Genomic DNA, 21,521 nt, shown 5'->3' with positions numbered 1-21,521 from the left:
GGTCTGTTAATCTGATTGTTACGGATCCAGCTTAGACAGCAGGGCCGACAATTTGAGCGTAAACAAACGCATAATAAAATCAAAGCGCAACATACGCAATAAATTTAAGTACGAATGTAATCAATACCAGCGGGAGAACCAAGTGTTTGTTCCTCTCCTTCAATTTCTGTTTGTATAGCTTCATTGATAAGCGTACCGGAATTTATAACAAACAAGACCCAAGCGAGAATTGAGCAAATAAAATAGAAGTAGAAATATTAGTGCTAGCAATTAGCCAGATGTTCCCCACTTGAACCTTTTCGTGGGAAGCATGTTTTGATAAGACCCAAGGTAGGAGCGCTGTATGGGCCACCCGAGAGGTGATAAAATTATATGTTTAGGTCTCGCCTTTTATCGCGCATGGAATGAGCGCGAAGGGCTGAGATAGAATAGGGCAATAAACCATAGTACAGCGCAAGCGCACATGGCAGAGATAGCGCGCTAGGCGGAGAAGAGGCATAGATAGAAACAATCGTATAAGCATGCATATGTTTATTTGGGGCCCTACGCGGGTGGCGAAGCAGAAGATAAGAAACACGGATGGTAAAAATCCCGTGCTCCCGTAGTCGAATGGTTAGTGTCGCATATTATCATACCGGGGTTTCGGGTTCAATTCCCGTTCTGGCCGGGAAATTTTTCGTCAAAGAAAGTTCTTCCGACCTGCACTGTGGTCACGCGTATTCTAGATCTTGCCACTCAAAAAGCATTCAAGGTGTGTTATTTGGCATAGAAAACTCGACTAAGTACTAATAAAAATGACGCAAGTAATACTACGTTGAGACGGCGAAGTTCTTCTAGGAACGTTAGTGCCATATAAGAAGATGGTAAAAATCCCATGCTGGCAAACAGGCAGACAGATAACCGATGCGGTGTCGGTTATTTGAGTAGGAAAGGGAGATCTTTCTCTCCCTTTCAATTTTAAGCTAGAGTAAGAATTCGCGTATATATAGTCCGGATTCTTACTCAATAAATCCGTTCAAATCCTTAGTTCAATTTAGCTAGCGACCGAATAAAGTGCAACGAGTTCATTCGATTCCAGCATCCGCAAGGCAACACCAGAACTCTTAACAGGGCCGAAAAGCAGACCACCTAAGTCCAATCCGAAAAGCAGACCTCTTACTTCACTCGAACGGACCGATTTGGAGCCGTCGGATTCTGAAGGGTTAGTGGCTGCCCTAGTCGGAGTTTGCTGAAGTCTAAGGGCTAACTCCATAAGAGAGTCCCTTAAGGCGAGATTTCAAAAAGTAACAAAAATCCAGGAGAATAAGTTTCCTGGTTATCATTGGTGGCTCCAAAGAGGAGGAGCCAGACCAAAATTTGTTAAAAACCAATAACTAGGGAAAACTTGTTTTCCTTAGTTAACACTGATAAAGAGTAGGAAGCGCCATAAATGCGGGTGAATTATCACAAACATGGTTCATGGCTCATGCGGTGATTTGAAACTTTCAATGCCTTGCATGGCAGATGGAAAATGTACGAAGCGATTTCCTAAGGATTTCACCAGTACATCAACTCCAGCGAAGTTATCTGACGTATATTTGGTTTCCCGATTCAAGAACGGGACCTAGAAGTTAGAAAATTGTCCCATTTAGTAATCTCAAATATGACAAGCGCGTATTTATCACCAGCGAGATTGCAATTGAACGAAAAATAATACAGGGAAACTTCGATATAACGTAAATTTCACTTTCAAAATTGTACGTTGTATCGAGTTGTACGTTATATGGTTGCTTATTGGTAGTCATATAGACTAAAGTTTTTGAGATAACTTTCTTCGAAAAAAGTTAAAAATTATTAAAAATTTCAAAAAAAAAATTCAAAACTTTAAGAACTACAGAATTTTGAACAGACAACGAAATATAGAAAATCATTCAAGCTTTCATAAAAAAAGGCAAACAAATTTTCTAAAAAATTACATTAAAAAAATATTTCGTAAATTAAAATTCGTTTCTCTAAAGAACATATATTTTATAAATTCTGAACGAAAATTTGGGTTTTTTTCAGTTTTTAAGATTTCAAGTATGCAAAGTTGTTCAAATGATTAATAACTTTACACCCACAACGTTTCACTGCAATCTAAGATGGTGCTGCCAACTCCCATAATAAAGCGAGAAAACATGAGAAATAATATTCTTCATCTTCTTGAATGGCACTAATGTTCCTTGATGAACTTCGCCGTCTCAACGTAGTATTAATTGCGTCATTTTTTTATAAGTTCTTGGTTGAGATTTCTATGCCAAATAACACGCCTTGAATGCATTCTGAGTGACATGCTCTGCAAGTCGAAGGAAATTTCTTTGACGAAAAATTCCTCCGAGCAGAACGGGAACCGAACCCGAACCTCCAGCATGTTAGGTGTGACACTCACCACTCGACCACGGGAGCACACTAATCAAATGTATAACATGTTTTTTAATTTGAATTCTGATAATAATTGACGTCTAAGTTCAACGCTTTCTCCATTACGATCACGATAAGATTTATTTCAAAGCATAAATTGTTCGCATCTGACAGTGCGAAAAGGGCATATTTATCATTCCCTCCATTCCTTCCATCAAATGCACTATGTTGCGCATGACATGATTTCCAATAACAACACGTTTCGACATGCAACTAAAAGCACAACACAGTCACGCGCAACTGAAAAGACAACCGAAAAGACAACCGAAAAGGCACAGCATGAAAACAGAAGGAAATCGAACGGTCAACCTTGTAGATTTGAGTTATTTTCTTTTTTTTTCAATTTTTCCTACCCCCGCACAAAAAAAGGTTTGCCTGTATGTATTTTTTCGGACAAAAAAACACAAAGAAACTACAATCTTCGCCATTAAAAAAACAATTACCTGTTGGTCAAGGATGTGGCTCATGACAAGCCCGAGCAAGCGCTGCTCTTGCTGCATAAACAGCGGTCGGTTGTCCGGATGTTTGGCTAGGTGGAGCAGTGTTCCGGCTGCTCGTCGTAGCATATCCAAGCTGGTACCCATCGAATCCGGATTGTCCCGTAGATAGTTGATACCATGTTGATTTGCCACACCGAGAGCCGTCTGTTCCGCCTGCTCGATGAAAGCCACCAGGTAGGACACGCAGGGCGATTGCATTGCCACCGTACGAGCCATTGCACTGTCCGCTGCTGCAAGGTAATGGAGTAGATTCACCGAGAACTCTCTCAGCACTTGGTCCTCATTTTTGCACAAATGCCGCGTCAGCACCGAGCACAGTTTCTCGAGTCGCGTGAAGGGAGGTGTCGCTATCACAAGATCTACATTGGCATCGGTAACACACAGCTTGCACAACGCTTCCAACGCGAGTCGTTGGGGGGATAATACTGAATTCAGTCCTAGCGTAGGGAATGGATCCTGACCGTGGGCCGAGGGACAGACTGACCAATGCAGCAAACCGTCAAGAATAGGCCTAGAGATGGGTTCATCAAACCTCGACAAATCAAGCTGACCGGCAATGTTTGCCATCGAGACTAACATGTTCTCTCGGATTTGCACTAAAAACTCCCACCACCATTCCGATTCACCCTGAAGACTACTACACGAATCCGAGAAATCCGCATCTTCCTCTCGGTCATAATTTCTTGTTTTCTTCGTCCGAATGGGATGCTCGTGGTGCAGAAGCAACAGTTTTCCCAAAATCGACAAGAACCTCGACGATCGTGAGAACTCGATCTCGTTTCCAGGAACGAAGGTTAAATTCCTAAGAATGTTCGAGATGGCCATGCAGCGTCTCGCCAAAGCATCATGACCTTCGGTAACCAAGTACAAACTGGCCTCATCCCGAGTGTAGCACTCGTCCTCGTAGTCGCTCATTCTTCGTCGCTTCAGCACCCTCGCTGGATCACGGATAGTCGCGGACACGTTGAACTTTTTAGCCGGAACTTCATCCTCATCCGCCACCCTCTTGCTGTTGCAATCTTCCTCGATCTCCATCTTCACATCATCCTTCTCATCCGATTCGTTCATTCCGGTTCCATCCTGGGGACCATTCGAGAGTGTACTCTTCTCCAGCTCCATATCGACTTCGCGACAGTCAGCGTCTATCAAAGGGGTCACCACCTCGTTAACCTCCTTCTTAATTACGAAATTATTAACATTGATATTCGCTTTCGAATCTTCCTCCGCACCGCTATTTTCGCCGTTCATAATCCGGCTGTCTTCATTTGTCCGACTCTGCTCGCTGTCACTTTCGTCACTCTCGACGTTCTTTGGAGCCCGTTTCACGACTAAGACATTATTCTTATTATTATTATTCTTGCATCGTGCCTTATACTTCTTGCTAGTTCTGATCATCCTAGCGAATGGAATGTTTACAAACTCAGCCTGGAACGTTTCCATTATGTACCCATGAGGATCTGGTTCCGAGTGACCGGCAGTCCACGGATCTCCACCGACGTCGGTTTCCCTGTGGTAACGATCGTCCGCCGTTCGGTCCCAGTTTCTTCTGTGTTTTAACACGAAAACATCTTCTTCCGCCGATTGAATCTTCACCGGTAAACCTTTCCTCGAGCTCATAGTGTAATTGGTGGTCGAGCTAAATACCAATATTCGATCTTCAGGATTCGGAGGGTCAATTACATTGCCCAAATCCAGGTCATTTGCTCGCCTGGGCCGCTTGCACCTTCGGGAACGCGGTTCTCGATGTTTGAACTCATCCCGCTCTGATTCATCATTTTCAGGTTCTTTCTTCACTTCGATCATTTCGTTCTCCACCTTAATTCCCTCAATCGCATCCCTCTCGTCTGTATCTCCCTCTTCCTCCTCACTGTCTTCCTCGGTCTCCTTTCCGAACCAGCCGTACGCTCTTCCGTAGCAACTTTTCCGATCCTTCGTTTCAAACATGTCACTCAAACTCTTCTGGAAATGATCCAACAGCAGATTCAGCAGCCCCGGAAGATGTGTCAGCCCAAAGAACGAGACCGACGAATCATCAAACAGCAGAATGTTCAGCACATCCAAAGCCCAGGTGCTCTCCACCAGCAATCCCGACCGCAGTGCCATAAATATCCGCCATGGATCGGTCTGGCCAATGTCGATCTTGCTCAGCCGTTTCCTCCTGTACAGTACCGGCGTGGTTGATTCAACGCTGTCCGTAGGGAATACGATGTCCCGTTTCGGGGCGACATTACTCGACGGAGGGAACGGTGCCTGAGGCATCGGTTTGGAAACACTCTGCACCGAACTGGCTACTGTTGGAGCTCCACTAACGACGGGTCCACCGTTCGCATTATTACCTGATCCCACGGGAGGCCCTTGCTGTGGCGTAGATGGCAAACTGCTCGGCAAACCAGCCTGTTGCATTGATGCGAATGGTTTACCACCGCGTTGGGGTGGCCGCAAGGGAGAGCCTTGTGATGTAGGTGGCATCTGGTTCCATGGTTGCGGCTGACCCTGATAAATAAAAAAATCAAATGTATGACCCACTGGCTCACGGGCTACAGACTACACGCTTGATAGTTACCTGTTGATGAGGCGGGAAAGGGGAGGGCTGCTGGTTTGGAGGGTACCGGTTAGCCTCGGCGTTCCATTGGCTAGGTGTTCCGGGAGCACCAGGAGGCCCACCTGGCGCCACTGGTGGTCCACTAGGTCGTGGTCCGTTGTGGGCTCCCCACTGCTGCTGGGGTCCTTGTGGAGGATACTGTCCACGGTACTGTCCGGCGCCACCTTGCCATCCGCCACCAGCTGATGGAAAAAAAAGATTGTTCAAATGGTCTCACAACGCAACAACAATTGCTGATACTTACGGTACATTTGTGGTCTCTGCTGGTAGGGTGGATAGGGTTGCTGATTCTTTTCAAAATCTGGATGCCTCCTTGGTTGATTTGGCTACACGTGCGAAAATATTGAAAAGCATTAATAAGGCATTTCAGGCATTTTCAGAACAAACTCTGACGAGAATTACCTGATCTGGCCGATAATAGTCAGGCTGCTGTGGTGGTTGCGGGGGTGTGGGATAGCCCTGCCCTTGGGCTATTGTGGAGGGAGGTTGCTGTCCCGGGGCACCGCTCACCGATGGACCCGGTTGGCCAGAACTCCCGGGAGGTCCCGCCGGTGGAGTTTGTGATGGACCAGAACTGACTGGAGGGGGCTGCTGGTATGGTCGTTGCTGAGGTGGTGGTGGATACGGAGCGCTACCGTAGCCTCGGTATGGATCACCCGATGTGGGTTGCGCGGAGCCTGGAGCTGGTGGGGTCGACCTACTGCAAATGGCAACAATATGATGAATATCATTTTGTTCTACTTGTAAAATGTAGGGTTATGGATATTTACCCCTCGCCCGGTTCTGGTGGACCGTATGGAGGATACATTGGTCTACTGGCCGGCGGGTATTGGCCTTGCTGTCCAGGTGGATACTGGCCCGGTGCCCCAGCTGGACCATACTGATCCGGGGCACCATACTGATAGCCTCCTGGTTGTCCTTGGTACGGAGCACCTGTGCCAAAAAAATAATTTAAAATTGCATTAAACGTTTTCAGATTGTTACAAGGTCTTATAAGTGCACATAGGTGAATGACGACAAGATGAGATGAAATGAACACCGCGTACCTTGTGGTCGTGAAGCTGGCGGATAGGGAGCACCCTGTTGATATGGAGGCCTTTGAGGACCAACAGGATCATCAAAGGGATTGCTCACACTAATATTATCTCCGGTAGTCGGTGGTGCCGAGCCTACGTTGGGTTAGACAATGACAAATGAAGAACGGATGGATTAGTTAGTGGGAGTGTGCAGTGACATTTGCTTATTAGTGAGATGATTGGGGGTCTGTGTTACTGCCACTATTGTGTAACATAAATCATTGCAGAATATATTGGCACCTTCAACTTACAGGTATGTGTACGTCATTTAGCCGAGGTGTGAATAACATTTTTATAGTTTTCAACCCGTTGAGTTTTGTGTTTCAATTAATTAACGCTTCGAAAGTGAGGATTTTGAGTTGGGCATAAAGTAGAAATTTGTTTCTTGATGACGAATCCAAATGTTGCACAAATGTAGTGTCTAGTGATGGAAAACAATTCTTTCAATGAGATTTCCCTACGGTTTTGTGAAATAAAGCATCATTCTTTACGATAGAAAACAGCCAGAAAAAAACAGATACAATCAACTATAAAAAAAACAAAATTTAAATTTTCTGCAATTGTAGTATTTTTTCAAAAAATTATAGTTTATTGGTTTTAATTTGATATGTCGATCATCTGAATCGGTTCAGTAGTTCAAAAGTTATGAATCTATAAAAAAAAGTAATTTTTGGAAAAAAATGAGAAAAAGTTATTCTTTTGACCACCCTAAAATGGAAGTGGTCACCCTAACGAAAAAAATAAAAACAAACGGGTCTAATATTTTGCGATGAAGGAAAAAACTACCACTTTTCACAAAAATCTGAGAACCACTATATCGATTGGGCGTGGAAGCTTTATTTTTGCTAACTTGCTTGTTCACAAATAATTCTAATTGTTATCGTTATGAGGAGAAAAGAAGCTTAAGCTTGAGATAAAATTGTTCATACAGGAGCCAAGCGTAATTGAGGTGTAATTACCAAAAATCTCGATGCAATAGTTTCAGGAATGATTACAGAGGCTTGAAACTACGAAGTTCAATCATCTCTAGCCTAGAAATGGGCCAGTTGAAAAATCAATCACATGGATTTGGATTTGAACTCACAATCATTCACTTTGTAAGCGGTCGTGCAACCATTCGGCTACAAATATTCCCAAACTGTCTAAAAGTGCGGATTAGCAAAAATCTAAAATCTAAAAAGATGTTCCAAAAATGGACAGGCGACTTTATTGCTGTTTAATTTTTCAGCGCACTGTTTTTGGCACATTACACGATTCGTGTCATCCGTGTGAAAATTAAAGTTGTATAGTTTTCATTGCCAAAAAGACTTGCAAAAGAGCAACGCTTACAAATCATTTTTTGTTGCCCACAAACGGTACCGCATGCCACACAGAACACTAAACAAAAAACCAGCATCGATGAAAGTACTAGAAGACAGCACAGAAGACATGTGTTATCGGTGAGATAAGTGGAGGTGTTGGGCATTTCTACAGAATTGAAATTGCATCAGATTTCAGTACAGTGATCATTCGGTAACTGAACCAAAAAGTATGTCCAGTTATCGACATTCGCTTTTTAACTGGACCGGCATGTCAAATAAAATCGAGAGGAATTTCAATGAACTGTTCGATTTGCGTTGATCGTAAAATTGGATAAACAAAAGGTCTCCACTGGAAGTTGTACATCAAGTCCTACAACAGGTCTGTATATAATTTGGGGAAGTTATTTTTCTATAGTTTAATCGATTTTTTGTCATGCGAAAATAATGTCAATTTTTATAACATCTCAAATCACATTCGAATGCCCCTCACAGCAAATCGTCAAATTGGATATGACGTCAATTGTTTACGAAATTCCGCTTTTTAACTGAACCGAAGCCCAGTCAACGTTAGCCCCGTTAACGAGCAGTCCAGTTGAACGAAGCTCAGTTATCGAATGATTACTGTATCAACAAAATGGTTGCCGCTTTCGTTTAATATGGATCGCTGTGATCACTGTTTACTATTGAATGTTTCATTCGATTTAATTTCGCCAAACTTAATTGTTTCTTGGAGCAGTTTGAAAAAAAAAGAAGCATATGATGGCATATCAGTCACACAACTCTCGTTTGAGGGTCATCGATGCAACATCGTTGCCGGCGAGCGTCGAGCGGGAATGGATTGTCTTGCTTGAAACAGGTGAAGGAGGAGTAATGTTTCCTTCCACAAGGGCCCTCCTCAAGGCTAGAGACGAATGAACTGCAAAAGTTTAAAGTCTCTATAAACCAAACAAGGAAGGAAGGACATCAGTCACAAAACCGGCGCCGGCATTTAATTACTCCTGCTAGTACACTCCACATTCTTTCACATCGACGATTCTATTAGTTTCAGTGAGTATGTTCAAACGAAACTTTCTTTGGAATAGTTTGATTCAACTTCAACATGACGATTTGATAAATTCAATTTATGAAGAATGAAACAAATGAAAGTGAAGCGAAACGAGCATGTACAGAGTCCGCTGCAAATTGAAAGGCGATAGACCCATTATTGAATGACTATATGTCAATTTGTCAATTCATATTTTGTTTACATTGACTTTTTTATTTATTCATATTTTTTCATCAATTATGATTCTTTACTGGACTTGAAGGGAAAGAATAAAATTCAATTATTTTATATTCAAAGAACAAAATATACAGTAATGTATTTGAATCCGGACGCTTTTTACTCCCGATACTTTGCATTACATTCAATCTCATACCACAGTCGTAACATTTTTTTCATGTTGAATTAATGCGATTGATAGTTAATAATAGTTACTAATATATGTCAAGAATTCGTGTTCACTGGACCACTGTGCAGAGACGATTCGTCACGGTGTACGATTTTCTAGTCCGTGAAAGGGAACGCATTGCGGTCTGCAAAAATGTATAGGAAGTTATAACCTATCATTTCAACGTTTTTAACCCCAATATGTTCCTGAAAAACGCGATTCTACGTCTACGTAAAGCACTTTCAACGTAAACCTGTGGATGTAATATTTTGTCAAATAGTTGTAGTGACTGAAAGTTGAATATTTGGGATATGAAACTGTTTGACTTATCCCAATTATTTAACCGGCACACTCTATGGAAATCCCAATTCAGAATTATATGCATATTTTTACTAAAAGCATACCACGGCACGATTACGAGGACTGAAGTACTTTGCACATACAAACCATTGTCAACGTTGAGAGCTCTTATATTTCAACTTATTGTTATTAAACTTTTTGGATGGAAATTTGTAGTATTTTAGGATTTCAGACATCTCATGGCGGAGTTTCATTAGTTTCATTAGTGGTTCTCTTCTCCAAATATTCGACAAATTACTGATCTCAATTCGAGGAAACCCAAACTTCTGCGAAAATAAATCGTACCGAAGCTTTCACACCAAAGGCTACATTATTGATTAGAAAGTCCTTGTTCAACCCAAGAACATGCAAAACAGCGAGACGGCAGAAGAAAATTTTACAACAAAAATCCCGAAAAATGTAAAAATATCTCTTTCATGGTGACTGCCAGGTTCAATCATTTCGACGAACTACTATCAACAGTGAAACAGTGGAAGATCTTGATGTATAGGGTGAGGGGTTAAAAGCACAATCAAAAGACTGAAACAGCAAATTCTTTTCTTTCGATCTAAAAGACAGGATACGGAGAGTGAATCAGGTGTAAAAGCCACGAGATGCGCAGAAGTTTTCTAGGACACAAATATATTCAAGAAAACAACCAAACAATAGACTTCAAAAATAGACTCAGAATCAGGGGGCTTAACTAACTTAACAGTTGCGCTCTTTTCGCGTTTAATAAAAAAATCTCCTCTTCGTGCACGCACTTTTTGCTTCGTTTAATTTTCCACACTGAAGTGAAATTCCCTATCATCATTCTTAGAGTGAATTGAAACATTCATGTATTCGAACAGTTTAGACTCAAATGAATGTTTTGTTATATTAAAAACATACTCACTGAAACAGTTGAAAACGATGAGATTGAAGGTTGTACAGTAGACAAGCATAAATAATCCGCTGCCGGCAACGGTGGTGGTGCCTTTTTTAGTACCACTTTTTTGAAAAACGGTTCGGAACTATTTTGGTCAAATTAAACGGATCAAACTTCCAATTGCAAGCGTTCATTCGCATACGCATTGGAACACTTTGACGATGATAATGAATAGAGACTTCATTCGAGCAATTTCATTTTTTCCGCTTTCCAAATAGAAAGAAAACGACAGAAGAACTAAACGAAGCAGAAGAATCGTTGTTTCAGTTTGTGTAAAGAATTTACCGATCCCGCTTCGCCCCGGTAGACTAAAATGAATTGAAAATGCCTCAGGTTGAAGTGAAAATAAACAAGAAAGAATAATTTTCATTTCATAGTTTTGAAAATAACAAGCTCAGAAGTTTCCGAATCTATATATAAATCGAAGCAAATTGTTCTGAGAAAATGTGAAAATATCTTTTTTATGTGGACTCCCAGACACTAACATGTCGACGGTCTTTCATCAACAACGTTGCATGAAGGTTTTCGAGTACCGTGAAACTCCCTTATACCAGCCAGTGCATAATTTCACCCACTTGACATAAAATACTGTTTTTCGCACTAGTTACCTTATTTCTTCTGATAAATTATTTTTCTGTATACTTGCACAACTATAATTATTTGAAAAATTGGCAATCAAGTACTATTTGTTACGCTTAACTATATAAATTTCAGCCAATATCGTTCGTCGTCCTGTCATTCGCCATTCCTGTTGTTTTCCTTAGCAAAGTGGCTTAGAGCATTATCCACAATTTCTATCAATTTACAAACTGTAAACGACTAAAAATCTCCGGAAAGTAATAAAAACTGAAGCATACAGGTACACTGCATTGATTGATTAGTTTTTTCACATCTTTTCATTGCAAATTCGATCGGTTATCACCAAAATAAACATGACTGGAACAAGAACACCCATATTTCTGCTTGTTTTTTATTCCACCCAACAGATTTCATTGCTATATTGCGATGAGTAAAACAAACGCCGGTCAGAAACGCATGCAATAGGATAGATCGAAAATAGCAGACGCTATGGACGGAATTCCGTATTCAACACTGCACAAGAACGTCATGGAAAAGCAACCGTTCTCGATGCCACAGAAGGAGAAATAGTTGAATGGCTGTTAGCCAAAGCAAAAGTTGGATTCCCCGTGAACACAAAAAAGATTACTGTTGAGCGTAGCACATTAAGTGAGAAAATCAGTTCCGATTCATTTAGAAACAGGATATCGGCTCGTAAATGGATCAATGGGTTCATTAAACGGCATCCAGGAATATTGAAACGGGTGCCAAGCGTATTGTCAGAGCATCGTGCAGCTGTTTCCAAGCAACTAATCGGGAGCTGATTACACGAAATCCATGAGTATTTCGAGGAAGAAGTGCTGTCTAATGTGTTGAAATTTTCTGAACAGATGTTCAAGTTGGATGAAACAGTAGTACGTACAATACCTACAAAGGAACTGGTTTAGCTGGTTCCGGCCAAAAAAACGTCCAAGCAAAGGTGGTTAACATCGATCGAGAATCTTGTACTGCACTGTTTTGTGGAAACGCAGCAGTGCAGTTAGCAGTTAGAAGTATGATACTATACCCGTACAAATCCAGGATGCCAAAACAGATCTGGCAGAGATCGGCCGAAAGCTGGGCCGCAGCAAGAACGGGATCGGGTTGGATGTCCCGGATTATTCCTGTTTCTCAAGAATGTTTTCTTGCTCTTGACTTGTTAAGGCGAAAATATCGTTATCATTACTCTCTTTTAAAATTGGCATAAGTCACACATCTCTTATGAAACGATGCTGCTATGCACGGAAGAAAAAACATAATCCTGGTTTGTCTTCCACAAAATTCCGCTCAAATCATTTAGCTGCTGGACGTCAGCTTTTTCAGACCACTCAAAAGCTGTGGATAGAATGACGAACTTACGAACAGAGATGTGGATTACAATTGGATCCTAATGCTGTTAAAAACTTAGGTGTTATTCAAAATTCCAGTAAAGCATCTTCATCACAAAGAGACGAATGAACTCTCAGAGTTTAAAGTCTCTCTAATTCAATACCTTCCTTCCTTCCTTCATCACAAGCAGTGTCGTCAATAAATAAACGACATATTACTACTGTAATTCATTCGATTTTTGATTTCGACTCATTTAACTTGTTTACAACATAAAACATTATCAAATCTACTATTTAAAATGATTCATTATCATAATAATTTAATTATTGGAATTAGGAACACCAATTAATGGAATTAGAAAAATGACGTTTTTGCCGGTTGGACCAAAAGATGCCAAATATTTTCATGATTATAGGTGGTTTGAATACAGAAGCGCTCTCATCCGTTTATCATGTTATCAGTAGTGGAACAAATACCAAGCAAGTAGCATATTTGAGAACATTATATATGCGCAAGCAGTAATTTTTAGAGTACACAAACGTTAAATATTGCCTTAGCTGAGCGGTATATGGGTACTTCACGGTATGAAATGAAGAGTTGGCAGCAGACTCAATCGAGTAGCAGAAACAACAAATTCGCCGATTTCGATTCAAAATACAGATTCCAAAGAGTTTGTGCAACCCATGAAATGTGCAGAGCCAAGCTTAGGAGTATGGAAACCAACCGCTTTGACATATTAGAGTTTTTGTTGTGATGTCTTATACTTTTGATTTTGTGATAATGTCAGAGAATCGTGATTTACGGGAACTGTTGACTCATTTTTTCATTTGAACAAAACGACAACTGAAGCGCATCGAGAACTCGAGAAAAGTTTACGGAGGTACTACACTAAGCAAAACAATGTGCCGTGACTGGCTCCGTCGCTTCAAATATACGGTGATTCCGACGTTGAGGACCGTTCGCGTAGAGAATCTCCAAAAACTTTCGAGAACGCAGAATTGGTCAAATTGCAACACAAAGAAAAGAAAGTTTTGGGGGCTGCTCGGTCATGCATTCTACATTCGATTTCAAGGAATGTAGTTGAGCCGAGCTCTGCGTGAAAGGGTGATTCTACAACATATCAACGCTTGGCCTAACGTTGCCAAACCCATTGGAAACACTCAAAAAGGAAGGTCACCCGCCATATCCTCTAGATACTGAGGCATCCGCTTCAGTTGTTCCGTTCACTGGCATATGGTCTGCCTGATCCGGAACTGCATACGGAAGACATCACATCAAAAAAGGCTTGATTCGTCGGTGGCATCAGAAGACAAATAATTCTGCCGTAACGGTATTCCAGGAAGCCAGGAAGCTAGAGCTGATGTAGCGAACGGGGAGCAATATTGTGAATGACTCATTTATAACCATTTTTACACAATAAAGTGCATTTTCATATAAAAACAGCGATAACTAAGTTGCGAACCTAACAAATAATCGACTTTCCTATTCGATCAAATACTTTCTATCCGACAGAAAGCATATCTTCACAGCCCTTAAAAGGACTTGCACAAGTACGTGTTTTGCTCGAAGACAAAAATGTCTGAGGTAGGGTGAATGGGAGAGAAATTGGCGAAACTTAGTCCTTATTATCAATCGAACAAATACCCCTGCAACAGAGATTTCTGCCGGCTTATCCGATTGCCATCCGCATAGATTTCTTTATCACATGTTACCACCAAATTTGTGTTATAACATTATGAAGTTATATTGTCTCCGATGGAGCCATAGAAGAGGAGTTCATAAATAATGGGCTTTTATTGAATGTAGCATTTAAACGGAGTAAATCTCAGAAATACCGGAATAGTTTTTCGGTATTTTGAAGAATCCAACCGCTCACAATTAACATGGAACGCTTCGGAAGGAGTGCATCGGGGATTTAAAATGCAGTTGCAGGCGTCGTAAATCAACGAGTCATTACAGTTAGAGAGAACTTAGTCCAACTCACAAATAAATCATTAGTAAACCAGAGAATTTGAACAATGTTTGTAAAACCGCCGTGTTAAAGCAATGTTGTTGATTAAAGACCGCGTTGATGTTTAATAAAAGATCCAAAAGATTGAAGTCATCTGATTACTGGAGACGAGATGTGGGAGGAAACTACATTTTGACAGCAACGTTTTTGAGAAGATGGCGAGACGAACCGACAGAATGATATGAATAACAACGGATGTATCCCACAAAAATCCTAGACAATATTCATCGCGACATTATTTTAATCAATCGAATCGTTGCGACTTCTATAAAGGGAAAATCCGTAGTTGAGATAGCTGATTGTGCCACCCAATGATCATGGTTTGTATGTGCGTACTTTTTTCAAGTTATTACCACGACGCTAGAATAGAATGGTATGCTTTCAGTACAGGCTATTATAATTCTAAAAATTGGGGGTTAGTTAGTTAGCAATATCTAAAGCTACTTAAATCTATTGTATATACAATATATATGGTTGAAAGAATGTGAACAAAGAACGATCAGTGAACAATATGCATTGTGTGTAATTTAAAATATGCTCTCACCTGGATGAGGAGATTGAGTGCCGCTCTGCTGCGACGGGGGTCGTTGTAGATTTTGCTGCGCTGGTGGTTGCTGTGGCTGTGTCGGAGGTTGTTGGGATTGGTTCTGCTGCTGCTGTTGCTGCTGGGAATAATCCGGCGTCGATCCGGGTGGATACCCACCTCCAGGATAGGCACCGTATCCGTCCATCGAAGCACTGCTGCTACCCGGCGCTGGGAATGAGTCTTGTGAGTTGGACGATCCTGGAAGAAGGGTTAGAGATTCCTCCGTTAACACCATCGGTCCGAGGAGCGCACGCTTTCGTATAGATTGACCTACCCGGAGAGGGAACCGAAGTGGTTTTGTTCGATTTCTTCTTAGAACCAGCTTCGACCTGGGCAATGATTGGACCCGGGTCGATACCACCACGATCGAACTTGCACTCGAACGGTAGCAGATTCTTGGTGTAATGCTTGCGCAGCGTGTATGCCGCACTACTGCTAGCACCGATGCCCAGCATTCCGGCGATATCTTTCCATGTTTTGCTCTTGGTAACCTTTTAACGTGATCATATAGGAAGTAGAGGAAATTCTAGTTGTTGTGCATTTGCAAAAACATAAGCGCTTGCAAAAAAAAACACGCAATATGTACCCCAACACCACTTACGAGAGTTAGTATTGTTAGTCTAGGTAAAAAAACTCACCTTACACACCTCAAGAAAACCGCCGCGCTCCTGTACCAAAACGTACAGCTTATACAGATCCAGGGGTGTCTTCGAGATGGTCGGACAGGCCGCAATCGGCGTCCGCCTCTCCTCCATGAAGGCCAGCAGCTTGTCCAGCCAGGGCCGCCGCTCCGGTTTGTCATCCATGTCGTACAGCTTGTTCAGGCTGTCGGATTTCTGTGGCGATGATAGGAGGAAGGGGTAAAACCATTAGACTAACTCTGGTTGGACTGACCGAGATAAAGCAGCACACTCTTCAAAGTTGAATTAAAAATAAATGTATTGTTGATTATAATTAAAATGACCCACACCTGCGAAGATTTGAAAAATGGAATTCTGAGAACTTAGTTTAAAAAAAACATGTGCTTTGAAATGATCATGCATATAAAAGTATTGTGAATGTTTCTTTGATTGAATCCTTAGAAGTTTATTGAAAAAATCATTCGTGGTATTGAGTTTACGAAAAATAAATTGAATGTCCAAATGGCTAGATAAATTTAACGATCGCAGAAGTTATGTAAATCCCATTTTACCAATTTCAAACCAACTCGTTTTAGGAGTTGGCAGCACCATTTTAGATCTTTGTGGGTGTAGAAACATTGGCCATTTAAACAATTTTGCTTACTTGACGTCATCACGTCAACACGTCATCGATACATCGGAAGATGGGCAAATATGAGCCTTTGTCAGATACGTCAACTTTATATTTCATAAAGCTTCTGAAATATATGGCATTCTGAATGGAGACTCCTGAAAAACTAATGGTTTTACTTGTAACATTTTTGTGTGTATACTCTCGCGATTCACATGTTTCTAAACAGATTTTTTTTTTCTAAACTTGTCAATCAAAAAACAAAAATGTTACGGGCGAAACATTAGTAGTAATTTTTCAAAGGAAACATGAAAAAGTTGTTAATAGAAAAACTTTTTTTTGTGTGGAAGTGCTGTTCTCCCGATTTATGATTGACTTAATGGTTATTGTATAAGCTATTTATCTATTTTTTCTGCTTTAAAACAACAGGTCTTGTATTTATTTTATTTGGTATATTTTTTCAGAATTTTTAAACAAATACATTTTTGGGAAAACTGAATTTTAATTTTCAACATTTTTTTCAGGGTAATTTCATATTATATTTTTTAATGAAAATTGAAACAATTTCCTTCTTTTCATTCTTTGACCGAAGAATTTTGCATGTTTTACAGTTTTTGAGGTAGTAATTTTTGTTAAAATAATAAACTTAGATACTTTTCCAAAAAATCGTCTAAATTTTTTTTTTTAGATTTCAAGTATGCAAAGTTGCTTAAATGACCACTGTTTTTATACGCTCAAAGTTTCACTGCAATCGGACATGATGCTGTCGATGTACAGTGGTCCAGGGAACGAATTTGATCCCTGGACCATAGTACATCGACAGCATGGAGATTTGCATCTGGAACTCGTCAGTTACTCTCTACACAATGACTTTCTTCGGCAAAGTTGTTACATATGGATGGAGTACTCATTGTCATGTTGTCAAACATAGGGTGACCAAAATTTTAAATGAAATTGAGAATCTAATTTTCTTTTCTTTTTTCTAGAAAGAGGTAAATATAGTGCGACAATTTTGTAGTCCCAGGTATTTTAATCAACTTTGTAGAAGTTTTTTTGACGTAGAACTACGAACCCTTAATGAAAGAACTACGTCTTTCATTAAGGGTGCCAAATCAGAAAATAGGTCACGTTTTTATGAAATAAAGTTAACGTTAAAAACTATTTATGCCGCGAACGGATTTTGACTATTTACATACCAAACGAATCGGAATTCCACTAAGATTTGTTTGATATGCTATACATTACAATTCCATGGTGTGTAAATGGTTAAAATTCATGATTACTATAAGCGTTTCCATTTTCCCATACATTTGTTCTGTCCATTTGTGTGCTTTCCCGAACAGAGCTGTCAATAATGAGCAACTTATGGACGAGCAACGAAGGGGAAATCGCAAGACTTAAAGTCTCCGTGAACAAAGGAAAAGAAGAAGAACGAAGTAGAATATTTGCCTAGAGTATAAACAGTGGATCTCGCTGAGGCAAACTTTCATTCTTCGTGAGGACACCGACTGAACAACATCGTTGCTGGGCAAGCTGGACGGTGAGGAGTGGAGTAAAGTTTTCCAAGAGGCTTTCTGAAGGTTAGAGACGAATAAACTAAAGAAGTTGAAAGTCTCACATGTCTTATGTTTTATATTTTCAAATATTTTCCAAGCAGTTAACATTGTTTGTTTTCTGTCATCATAAAGGCTTCGTTGGTGCCTTTGGCATTGCATCAGTGCGTTGAACTGACGCTATGGTGAAGCAGGTGTTAAGGTTGTGCACCAAACATTATTTGAGGAATACCAAGTTATTCAATAAGTTATAATAAGTTATTAATTTATTTGAGTTCGCGTGCCAGTTGCAAAACTCCCTTCAACTAGGATTGTATTTGCGCTAATCTTGATCATAATGAAGCAGTGCTACTCTTTTCTAGGTTGTTGAGATTAACAGAAAGAGTTTATTTCGTTTATTTAGTCACCAAGAAAGTAAATGTCGTTCTGGAATTTTGTATGTGATTTGGATTCGCTTGTCAGTAGCAAAACTTTCTCCACTAAGGCTGATGTCACATTAGGCGGATTCGCCGCCGCGGATTCCGCGAGTAAAACCGTAGCGGAGGATCTACAGTGTATTGTGAATGAGCCATGTCACACAGAGCGGGGCGGTTTTGAAAGCGAAATCATATCGAGAAAAAAAACCGTCGCGATATCCGCGGCGGCCAATCCGCCTAATGTGACATCAGCCTAAGGATGATAACTGCGCTTATCTCGAGCATGTATTGTTCTGTGAGGACAAAAAATGATTCATCAAACAATAGTCGTCAAATGATTCTACAAGAAAAAAATATTTCAGGGCACCCAAACTGGTAGAATGGCTATTTTTAAAATTTCGTAGCATTATAAAATAATATTCGCATTTATAAACAAGCGACTTGAATTTAACTACAGCGTAGTCCTACGTCAACAATGCGGTCTTGTCTTGGACACAACCTCCTATATTTTTTTCATCTTCTAATATAACCGATTTAGGGTTTTTTTTCTAAGTTGCATTAGAGTCACTAACTTTTATATTTCAAATTCTATATCAAGACTGTCTTCGAATAACTTTTATAATTTACAAGACGAATATTTTGCAATTCAGAACTTGTGAATATCTTAATCCTACTTTACATAAATACAAAAAAATACATATTTTTGAAACTTTCACCTTTGTAGAATCAGATGTGCCCTTCAAAATGCCGTTAATAAACATTTTTATGTTTGCACCACAAAGAACGACAAACAAATGAAAATGTCGTATTTTCGAGAAAACAAACATCAATAGCTTTGAGTAGGATGAGTATATTGACAAGTTCTGTATCGCAAAATTTTTGTCTTAGTAATCTCTAAAAGTCGCCCGAAAACGGTTTTCATGTAGAATTTGAAATATAAAAGTTAGAGTTTTTTTTTTAAATGAGCCATATGTAACAACTTTGTAGAAGACAGTTTTTGTCTAGAGACTAACTGTCGAGCTCTAGATGCAAATGGACCATTGTGCAATGGCTAGTCGAGTGACGTGGAATTCGCCATTCACGACACCACAGAGATTGGACAGAAAATCTCATTCAAACCTATTGCAGTCTTTAATAAAAATTGCAGTTCAAAGTGCACGCCAACAACAGTTAACAGAAGAAAGGTTAAAGAAAACATAAGAAAGGAATAAAGGGACTAAAAAAACAAACACACACTCAATGGTTAGAAATGCTATGAAACAATAATATAGCTAGTAGGAGAGTTATATTAACCTTAGTTGATCTAAAAGGAGTCTCCGCGGGAGGAACGTGGCTGTTAAATACCTGTGGAAAGAACGAACAGTAGCAAAAGTTTAGTTTCATCACTCGGATTGGGTGGTGATTGGTCAAAAACAAAACGTTTTTCTAAATTCAAAACACAACATACTATTTTTTTTGTGGTTCGTAATTTTGTAGAGCGGCCAGATTCTGTAACTAAACTCTGCTGCAATTTGCATTTGGAGTGGGATCAAAGGGAAATGGGGAGAGGGGGCAAAGTGGTTCCGTTCCGATTGAATGTCGATTGAAAATTAAGAAATTAAATGTGGTATCTATTCGACAATATATATCTATTATATGACACAACAGGATAACTAGAGTGAGAAGAGATTGTATCTACATTTCTACGACTGGCAACCGACGGCGGCCGGCGCGTCATCAGCATCGTCGTCTGGCGAGGATCGACGTGTGACGACAGCGCGGACGTTGGCGGAGTGGTATAGGAGGAGTAGGAATACCAATACGCAGCAACTAGGGCTGCTGCTGCCGCTGCCGAAGCCGATCCCGCCGATGGGGAGGGCGAGGGCATCAGCGGTGGCGCAACAACCGGACGATAATTGCCCGATGGCAGCGGCCGTCTGCTGGTGGCACTGCCGACGGCGAAGTTTGTAGCGGCTTTGTGGACCTTTTTCCCGCCGGCCGCTACTATACTCACTGGACTAGCTGGCGTCCGGGGCCAGGACGTGGGGGATTTCATCTCGAAGTCTTCGTGCTGATTGTGCGGTCCTGGCGACGCGGTTGTCGGCGTGCTAGTCAGGTGACTTTGGTTGTAGAGTTCGCCCTTCCGCGATTTCGGCGTCGAGCACTGCGGATCTTCACCGGAAGCTGCAGAAAAATGAGATTAATATTCCAAAACATTGTTCGATGATTAACGACGCTTGCATTGAAAAAAAAAATGGACCAATTTTACCAATTCTTCACACGTTCACGTTAACACCAGGGGTTAGACATCAATTGAATATAGGCTACCCAGAACCGAAATCAATATGGCGTCATTTGTTTACCAACATAACATTTGCGGGGGTTGAAATCGTTGAAATCACGGAGAATAGTATGCTTTATTTATAACTGCATGAGAGATTTTCATGTTTCGGTTTCACATGGAGGTGTTCACATTAAACATGGAGTTTAAAGTTAGCCACTATTCGACTATATAACCGAACCGAGTTTTAAACAACAGTAATTGACAGAACCAAAATGACAATGAACCGCAGTAATATTGGGTACACTGGCAATATGAGGGATTTGACGTTTTAGTCATACCCCTGGTTAACACATGGTAACGAAACCACTAGTGCATCGTCAATTACAGTAATCCATGTGTTTTCAATCAAAATTTGACAGCGCTATCAGTAAACCGTTGCAAAGAAATTTGATATAGTCAAGTACTTTGCGTCCGCTAGATACGCCCGTTCCTGTATATATCTATATATAATATCCTTACACTTTTGGAGGAGAATTAGAGCATCGAACGACGAGACGTACTCAACGCAGGATGGGAACGACCGGTAGGTAATCAGCTACTTTACATCCCCACCAAGGGTTAGTTCCGACGTGAAGTCTCCCATACCAAGTTCCCAAGGAAGGTGCTCCTAGGGCTAACCATTAGCGAAAAAGGGGGGGTCAGAGCCGCTTTTTATACGGCATTTCGCTACAACACCCCTCTTCAATTAGGGCACGTTTTCGATTTACGGCCTAAAATGTTTCGATATAACAGCAAAAAAAAAAGTTTTTCGTTGTTGATATATCTAGGTAGGTTTATATTAGAGTGCTAATGAAAATTGCCATCTCGAATTTTCATACGGAACTTTCCTAAAAATGTTAA

The 21,521-nt window shown here is 40.6% G+C and overlaps 1 protein-coding gene across 8 annotated transcripts in view; it reads right to left on the bottom strand.

The window, feature by feature from the left end:
- LOC129780205 (trithorax group protein osa) overlaps nt 1–21,521 on the bottom strand; it is a 299,734-nt gene that overhangs the window by 2,509 nt on the left and 275,704 nt on the right. For 4 of the 8 annotated variants that reach the window (XM_055788221.1, XM_055788227.1, XM_055788224.1 and 1 more), the window contains 11 exons: nt 20,352–20,521; nt 19,652–19,702; nt 15,777–15,974; nt 15,413–15,629; nt 15,097–15,336; nt 6,588–6,710; nt 6,312–6,474; nt 5,944–6,241; nt 5,786–5,867; nt 5,503–5,723; nt 2,883–5,432 (listed from right to left, as the gene is read on the bottom strand). In XM_055788221.1, coding sequence (XP_055644196.1) covers nt 2,883–5,432; nt 5,503–5,723; nt 5,786–5,867; nt 5,944–6,241; nt 6,312–6,474; nt 6,588–6,710; nt 15,097–15,336; nt 15,413–15,629; nt 15,777–15,974; nt 19,652–19,702; nt 20,352–20,521 — 4,313 coding nt within the window. The remainder of the gene's footprint in view (nt 1–2,882; nt 5,433–5,502; nt 5,724–5,785; nt 5,868–5,943; nt 6,242–6,311; nt 6,475–6,587; nt 6,711–15,096; nt 15,337–15,412; nt 15,630–15,776; nt 15,975–19,651; nt 19,703–20,351; nt 20,522–21,521) is intronic. The other 4 variants (XM_055788225.1, XM_055788228.1, XM_055788226.1 and 1 more) reach the window with 4 other exon arrangements.

Source organism: Toxorhynchites rutilus, chromosome 3 (genome assembly GCF_029784135.1).
Source record: "Toxorhynchites rutilus septentrionalis strain SRP chromosome 3, ASM2978413v1, whole genome shotgun sequence".
NCBI lineage: Eukaryota > Metazoa > Arthropoda > Insecta > Diptera > Culicidae > Toxorhynchites > Toxorhynchites rutilus.
This window is presented reverse-complemented; position numbering and strand designations above follow the sequence as displayed.